Below are 8,995 nucleotides of genomic sequence, written 5' to 3'. Positions count from 1 at the left end.
GTGCTTTTTCATACACCCACAAAGACAGTGTAGATGCTGTCCTGTGAGACTATACTCTTTTACTGAGGGGCTTTTTTGTCCACGTATTAGCTGGAACCCTAAAATATTCACATTACGGTTTGTAACCGTGGATGCCTTAATCACAGTTCAGCGTGCACCTTGGTTTTAAGATCATTATTGGGGTTCAGTAAGGAACATAATGCGAAACATAAAACTGCTTAGCGTTTGTGTAAATAACTTTAATGGTTTTTAAAATTAAAGATAAAAAAAACTGCTGGCAGGCAATTCCCCAATAAATCTGAAATAAATAAAATAATTTATACAGTAGTTTCTTTACGAGACCACCAATGTCGAAAAAACGTGAGTACGGTGGAAGCTTGGTTAGTGTCCGCCCCGGTTAGAGTGTGTTTCTCTTAAAGTTCAAAATCTACATCACAATTTTGCCTCGGTTTGCGTGCATTCTCCGGTTAACATTGGGTTGTGTTGTGAATACACTGCGCGAGTCCAACTGCCAGCTGTGTACTTAATGTATTTTTTCATCACAAAACGTCCTTGCCTGTTAGCATCCTAGTATAGAGCTAACAAGAACAAGATGGCAACTGGACTGGAAGTTACGTCGTCCCGACTATGATGTCATCCTCGGTTTACTTTGAAAAACACGTTTTTAGAGTTTTACAATGATAGTTTTACATGCATAAAACAATTCTAAATGCACAGAAATGATGAATGAAGGGGATCAATGAACATTTACGGTCACTTTTAACTTCACTGAAGACGTGACCGATCAAAGACACGACACCACCTCCACCTTCCTGTTTTCAGTCCCGTCAAGAATCGCATCAATAAAGTTAAAAGTAACCTTAAATGATCTCTTTCATTCATCATTTTATATGCATTTAGTATTGTTTTCTGCATGTAAAACTATCATTGTACAACTTGAAAAATATTTTTGGCTTTCTGGAACAGATGAACTGGATTTACATTCATTTGAAAATTTGATTTGATTAACGTCCGTTTCGGTTAGAGTCGGATCTTCTGGCTTTGTTGAAAAGTGACAGGGCATGGAAACAAAGTCCCTTTTGTGTCAGCAATATTACAAATTATATTTTTTGTTTTTTTTGTGTGTGTTCCTGACCTGTGTGCATAAAAAGTGACTGCAGACGGCAGGCAGTTTTGTATGATTCCACTGTAATATTGGAATATACACAATGTACATGGCTGTCTCCAAGGCAACCGTCGCTTGGTCGGTGGAGCGCTGCGCTGTGTTGACATGGAAACAAGACACCTGCTTTATAGTTGATGGATAAAGCAACACAAGCCCGCTGATAATTGCAACATCATTTAACATGTGATGGCCAAACATGTATCGATTAAAAAGGCTCCTGCAGTCACATGAATGATCATGGAGGTTACACAGCTTAAAGGTGAAAAGTACTTCAAGTTGGAATACTCATGTTGTCACGTTATGATGGTTACATTTACACTGTCAGTTGTAGAGCATGAGACACAAACCTCTTTCTGACTGTATTATGCTCAATATATATGTCATTTTGCATGCATTTATAATAAATGGCTACATTTCAGCAACCTTTGTAGTCCTAAAGCATTCTACAGTGGTGTCCCTGAAGTCTGGACACACAGCCAAAAATGCATATACTATACAATTATTCAAAGTATATATTATTTATATACTGTAAGCAGGTGCATCTCAATGAATTTGAATATTTTTGAAAGCTAATTTATTTCAGTAGTTCCGTTCAAAAAATACAACTTATATTTTATCACTACACAGAGTGAGCTATTTCAAAACTGTATTTTTTATTTTTATTTTGTTGAGTAAAGTTTACAGCTCATGAAAAACCCAAATTTGGTGTCTCCTAAAATGTGAAAATGTTGAATATTGTAAACTACTGGTGGGCGCCTTAGTCAACAAATAAACTGCTAAACCTTCCCGAGCCATTAATTGGTCCCTTTGTCTCAACTAAACTCCTGAAATCAAATTCATTTTGCACTAAATTCTTATTTATCGAGATGCGCCGGTAATATACACTGCTCAAAAAAATTAAAGGAACACTTTGAAAACACATCAGATCTAAACTGGGGGAAAAATGATCTTGAATATCTTTCCTGATAATAAGTGGGTGATGTATTCGTAACAAAATGATGCCACATCATTTGATAGAAATGAAAATGATCACCCTATAGAAGGGGGAAATCAAAGACACCCCAAAAATGAAAGTGAAAAAATGATGCAGCAGACTGGTCCATTTTGCTAAAATGTCATTGTAGCAACTCAAAATGATTCTCAGTAGTTTGTGTGGCCCCCACGTGCTTGTACGCATGTCTGACAACGTCGGGGCATGCTCCTAATGAGACTACGGATGGTGTCCTGGGGGATCTCCTCCCAGATCTGGACCAGGGCATCACTGCGGTACCTGGACGCACAGAGGAGATTCCAGGAGACAGGTAGTTACTCCAGGAGAGCTGGACAGGGCCGTAGAAGGTCCTTCAACCCTTAGCAGGATCGGTATCTGCTCCTTTGTGCAAGGAGGAACAGGATGAGCACTGCCAGAGCCCTACAAAATGACCTCCAGCAGGCCACTGGTGTGAATGTTTCTGACCAAACAATCAGAAACAGGCTCCATGAGGGTGGCCTGAGGGCCCGACGTCCTGTAGTGGACCCTGTGCTCACTGCCCAGCACCGTAGAGCTCGATTGGCATTTGCCATAGAACACCAGAATTGGCAACTACACCACTGGTGCCCTGTGCTCTTCACTGATGAGAGCAAGTTCAACCTGAGCACATGCGACAGACGTGAAAGGGTCTGGAGATGCCGTGGAGAACGTTATGCTGCCTGCAACATCATTCAGCATGACCGGTTTGGTGGTGGGTCAGTGATGGTCTGGGGAGGCATATCCCTGGAAGGACGCACAGACCTCTACAGGTTAGATAACGGCACCCTGACTGCTATTAGGTATCGGTATGAAATCCTTGGACCCATTGTCAGAACCTACGCTGGTGCAGTGGGACCTGGGTTCCTCCTGGTCCACGACAATGCCTGAGCTCATGTGGCTAGTGTATGCAGGTAGTTCCTGGAGGATGAAGGAATTAATACCATTGACTGGCCCCCACGTTCACCTGATAGAACCCAATAGAACACCTCTGGGACATTATGTTTAGGTCCATCCGGCGCCGCCAGGTTGCTCCTCAGACTGTCCAGGAGCTCATTGATGCCCTGGTCCAGATCTGGGAGGAGATCCCCCAGGACACCATCCGTAGTCTCATTAAGAGCATGCCCCGACGTTGTCAGGCATGCGTACAAGCACGTGGGGGCCACACAAACTACTGAGAATCATTTTGAGTTGCTACAATGACATTTTAGCAAAATGGACCAGTCTGCTGCATCATTTTTTCACTTTCATTTTTGGGGTGTCTTTGATTTCCCCCCTCTATAGGGTGATCATTTTCATTTCTATCAAATGATGTGGCATCATTTTGTTACGAATACATCACCCACTTATTATCAGGAAAGATATTCAAGATCATTTTTCCCCCAGTTTAGATCTGAAGTGTTTTCCAAGTGTTCCTTTAATTTTTTTGAGCAGTATATATAAACAACCGGCTGTGGAAAAGCTACAGAAGCAAAAACACTAAGTCACCGATGGGTGGCAGCAATGCACTATATTGTGTCTACTCTGCAAAAAGTAGAAGAAGAAGACAAGGGGGCGGGAACAATGAGTATTAAGTTAGCATATAGTAGAGCACATCGTAGTTTCGTCACGGTGGTGGGGTTCATTCTTTGTTATTCTTCGACCAGAATATATTTTTCTTCTGTTTCAAAGCAGTTAGGAATAGTGACTTACCAAACACCCACTTATTTCGGTCATTTTAGAATTAACCCTGCCGTGTGTCGCCGTGATTGAATCGTAGCAACAAAGCTAACAGCATCAACGGTACCGTCACTTGAGAGAAACCCAACAAAAACAGCACGTTTTTCTTGACAGTTATTCAAGTTTTCGGCGTTGTCTTGGTCTGTGACCGAAGATGTATCGACCGAAACCGAGTCTAAAGGACAGGCAGCACCTGTACAGGCTGATCATAAGCCAGCTGCTGCACGATGGCTACACCAACGTCGCCAACAGTCTCATCAATGAAGTCAAGCCACAAAGTGTGGTTTCACCATCCGAGCAGCTCATGCAGCTGGCAAAAATTGGTAAGATTGATTCCTCCGCATTGAACCTGAATGTTTTGTGTGCATGGGAGCAAATAATTCATAATTGACTGTGGCAGGGATGGAGAATGATGACAGCGCGGTTCAGTACGCCATCGGGCGCTCAGACACAGTAGCACCTGGCGTGGGCATTGATCTGGAATTCGATGCAGATGTGCAGACCATGTCTCCGGAGGCGTCCGAGTACGAGACGTGCTACGTGACCTCTCATAAAGGACCCTGTCGGGTTGCAACATACAGTCGAGACGGCCAGCTGATCGCCACCGGCTCTGCTGATGCCTCCATAAAGATACTGGACACCGAACGCATGCTGGCCAAAAGTGCCATGCCCATTGAGGTACTGTACAAGCGCCGGCATCATTTGAGGATATGTGCTCACCGTTTTGTTTGTGTTGGGAATGGAATATGTTCCCTCTGCTTTAAACAAGGCATGATGGAGGCTTGTTGATCCCAACAGGTTATGATGAATGAGACGGCTCAGCAGAACATGGAAAATCACCCAGTGATCCGAACGCTCTACGACCACGTGGACGAGGTCACCTGCCTGGCCTTCCATCCCACCGAGCAGATCCTTGCTTCTGGCTCAAGAGATTACACCCTCAAACTCTTTGACTACTCCAAGCCCTCTGCAAAAAGAGCATTTAAATATGTACAGGTCAGACTTTACAAACCTCTTCAGTCTCTCCCCTGGGTTTACAGCTTTGGGAGGGGCACACATGCACTCGTGTAGTGTAGCCAACTGGAATGTGACTGCTACTCCAGTTATAGTTCAAGTGTGTGTCACTTTTTAATATAGTGGTAGTGGAAGCACTACTAAAAATGTCGTCTCAACTTTTGACATATTTTAGCATCATTTCCACTGTTTGTGTAGAAAAAAAACAACTGCCATTATTCTTTCCAGGAAGCAGAAATGCTGCGTTCCATCTCTTTTCATCCATCTGGAGACTTCCTCCTGGTGGGAACGCAGCACCCGACCCTCCGTCTGTACGACGTCAACACCTTCCAGTGTTTTGTGTCGTGTAACCCCCTGGACCAGCACACGGACACCATCAGCGGCGTCAGCTACAACCCCACGGCTAACAGCTACGTCAGCTGCAGCAAGGACGGCAGCATCAAACTGTGGGACGGCGTCTCCAACCGCTGTGTGAGCACCTATGACAAGGCCCACGATGGAGCAGAGGTCTGCTCGGCCATCTTCACCAAGAACTCCAAGTACATCCTTTCCAGCGGGAAGGACTCCGTGGTCAAACTGTGGGAAATCTCCACAGGCCGAACATTGGTCAAATACACAGGTGAAGATGATCATTTCTATTTTCAAGACATGCTTGGATTCACTTCTTTATTAGTGTGTTTTATGACATTTGCCATTACCTACTAGCATACCTCTTTAGAAAATAGATTCAAGTTTAGATTCTATAAAGCACAAAATCCATTCGTCTTTATAGTGTCCATTATGGAATCTGTTTCTGTGGTCGTGGATGTTTATAAATATTCTCCCGAGTATTCTTGGATGGGTTACATCAGGGGTGGCCAAAGCTTGCTTTTTATTGGCCCGCAGCCACACCGTAGAAGTACAATTCAATACGTAAAGCTAAAAAAAAACAACAGCAAAAAGCCATGTGACAAGAAAAAATGTATAATTAATATAATACACTTTGTCACCTATAACGCAAAGCTGACATGCAGGCTGTTTTCTTGTAGTATAAATATATAAAATATATACTACAACTTCTTAGCTTATTTATTTAGTAGCACAATTAAAAAGACAACAGCAAAAAGAGCCAAAAGGTGACGAGAAGAAGTGGAAAGTAGATCCCGGCCATTCACAAAGTTTATGTTCTGCGTCCACTAGTGATTGGCGATAATCCGCTAATAATTGTTGCAGCCATAAAAATGTCCGTTTTTGACACTCGCTCCTCCCTCCTCCAAACCCTTCCGCTAGCTTGACGTAGGGCCCTACGATTTCGGTGTAAATGGAATCTACTGTCAAACACGGAATCTCTCTGAAATTGACATAACGTGAATGAAATGCTGTCATCGTGAGGTGAAGGAGGGGAAGTATTTCCCCGGCGGACCGCTCATTCGTGGCGGAATCTCATCACAAACACTAGCCCGCCCCTCCCTAAGTAAACACGTTGAGACGGCAACACGAAACACTTCACTTATGGAGCGTGAATAGAAGCTAGCGGGGTTAGCTTAGTTTAGCACCGCATGCTAGTGCGGCTGTGGGTGTACGACTCAGACAGTGTGTTTTACCGCTTGTTAATGCAACTGAGCATTTTACGATGCTCGCGGACGCTGTGTAATTCTGGGTGAAATAAGGACGACAGACACTTTTATTCTTGTTCCTAGTTCGTCTTAACCGTCAACATTTCTCAACATACACAGCACACTGCCGGCCTTAAAAATAAGAGCGTTCCAAATATGATCAGTTTGTTGAGGGTTTTGTGTGTGCAGCGGCTGACATCCCATTAGAAAAGTTAGCCAAGCTAAATCCCTTTCTGAAATACTGTGCAAAGTTAGCCAGTGATGTATTGCATCAATAAATGCAAGTGTTTTGCTTTTAATTAGCAGACATTTTATTTACTATCACAAAAGTACACGCAGTATGCTGGTAAAATAAGTGTAAAAAGTAAAAAAAAATAAAATTAAAATGGAATTTAGGAAAAAAAAATAAACATATTAAACGTATTAATGTAAAATTTATGGGGTTGCGAATTTTTAATATTTTTTTTTAGCCATTTTAAGAAAAGTCTAAATGACTTGTTTTGCTATTGCAGTACATGAACTGTATTCTTACATGTTGTTTTTTTTTTTTTTACATTTACAAAACATTTTACAAAATGAAAAATATGAAAATTCCTCCTTTTTGATTTTGCAATATGCGGCCCCTGGGGGGGAAAGAGTTTGGACACCTTTTTCTAAACAAATCTCCACCATGACAGTGAATTGTTTAGCCACTAGGTGGCATGCGTGTGTATCTTGACAATGCTTTAGTGTGCAGCAGGAAAGGTTTGAAAAGCATGTTCTTGCCAAAAGGCCACAGAACACATTGACATCAGGGTGTGTATTTTGGGAAGCATCTCAGTGTGTTCATTTGTGTGTCTGCAGGTGCTGGTCTGAGTGGTCGTCAGATGCATCGCACGCAGGGTGTGTTCAACCACACGGAGGATTACGTCCTCCTGCCTGACGAGCGCACCATTAGCCTGTGCTGCTGGGACTCACGTACCGCCGAGAGGAAGAACCTGCTGTCTTTGGGTCATAACAACATCGTCCGCTGCATCGTCCACTCGCCCACCAATCCCGGTTTCATGACCTGCAGCGACGACTTCAGGGCCCGCTTCTGGTACCGACGTACGACCACTGATTGATGTCCTCTTCCCCTCACAGCAAAATCTTTTTACGTGGAACACGAGTGGCCAAAGTGTGGCCAGCAGCATGAAAATACAATTCAACAAAACTACAGAAAAAGGCATAGAGAAACAAAAATGTTTGGACTTTGTCCGGACTCTTCTGCATTTACTTCCTTGTTTTTTTTCTTATTCTGATATGTTTAATCATTTCAATCCTACACCATGTTTGTCCAAAAATAGGTCCAAATAAAAAAAAAAAGCTTTTACACTGCGTCTTAACGTCTACCGCCCCTTCCTGCATGCAAAGCACGTGTTGTGCATAGGGAACAAAAAGGTATAATGATTTAAACAAAAAAACAAACATGATTATCATACTCTACTTACTGGATCGGTTCACAGCCGAGTGTGAAGCGGCCAGGATTTGAATCAGCACCTCCAGGTCCGAGTCAATGGTTCTTGCCCGGAAAAGGGTGGAGTGCCATCTCCGGGTCAGGGATGAGGTCCTGCCCCAAGTGGAGGAGTTCAAGTATCTCGGGGTCTTGTTCACGACTGAGGCAAATTGTTGCGGCGTCTGCAGTTATGCACACTCTGCATTGGTCCGTTGTGGTGAAGAAGGAGCTGAGAAGAAAGGCATAGCTTTCAGTTTACCGGTCGCTCTACGTACCTACCCTCACCTATGGTCATGAGCTTCGGGCATGACCAAAAGGACAAGATCACAGGTACAAGCGGCCGAAATGAGTTTTCTCCGTAGGGTGTCTAGGCTCTGCCTTAGAGATAAGGTGAGAAGCTCTTGAGTAGAACCGCTGCTCCTCCGCATTGAGAGGAGCCAGATGAAGTGGCTTGGGCATGTGGTCAGGATGCTTTCTGGCTGCTTCCCTCGGGAAGTGTTCAGGGGACAATCGACCAGCAGGAGGCCTCGGCAAAGACTCAGGACCCTCGACTGGCCTGGAAACACCTCTGGAGGAGCTGACGAAGTGGCTGGGGAGAGGGAAGTCTGGGCTTCCCTGCTTTAGGCTGCTGCTAATGCAACCTGACCTCGGATAAGTGGTCGAAGATGGATGGACAGATCATACCTGCCAACATTTGCATTGATGTGCTTTTATATTTAAGGTCTGACTTTACCGGCTACCCACAGTAGCGAACATGTATTTTTTATTTTTATCATCATTAAAATATGGTGATTATCGCCCGCAAAGCCTGTTGCTAATAAAAGCAAAGCAACATTGTAACGCTTAGTAGAAGATGTACACACCACTGGCAAAAACAATTGTAGATTTATTATGATAAACTATCTGAAATAAAGTTGAGAAAATAAGATATTTGTAAGGCAGACACGTGTGTGTAATGTTTGACACGAAATAAGACATTTAGTCCCAAATGCTGCATGGTGAATTGTGATATTTTAATAATA

At 43.4% G+C, this 8,995-nt stretch overlaps 1 protein-coding gene across 1 annotated transcript; it reads left to right on the top strand.

The window, feature by feature from the left end:
- The first annotated feature begins 3,717 nt into the window (after positions 1 to 3,717).
- On the top strand, positions 3,718 to 8,898 carry cstf1 (cleavage stimulation factor, 3' pre-RNA, subunit 1). Its single transcript, XM_054784653.1, has 5 exons — positions 3,718 to 4,213; positions 4,291 to 4,568; positions 4,689 to 4,886; positions 5,133 to 5,523; positions 7,343 to 8,898. Exons 1-5 carry the CDS (start codon positions 4,045 to 4,047, stop codon positions 7,600 to 7,602), a joined length of 1,296 nt encoding a protein of 431 aa, XP_054640628.1. The 5' UTR covers positions 3,718 to 4,044; the 3' UTR covers positions 7,603 to 8,898.
- Positions 8,899 to 8,995: the final 97 nt, after the last annotated feature.

Source organism: Dunckerocampus dactyliophorus, chromosome 8 (assembly GCF_027744805.1).
Source record: "Dunckerocampus dactyliophorus isolate RoL2022-P2 chromosome 8, RoL_Ddac_1.1, whole genome shotgun sequence".
NCBI lineage: Eukaryota > Metazoa > Chordata > Actinopteri > Syngnathiformes > Syngnathidae > Dunckerocampus > Dunckerocampus dactyliophorus.
This window is presented reverse-complemented; position numbering and strand designations above follow the sequence as displayed.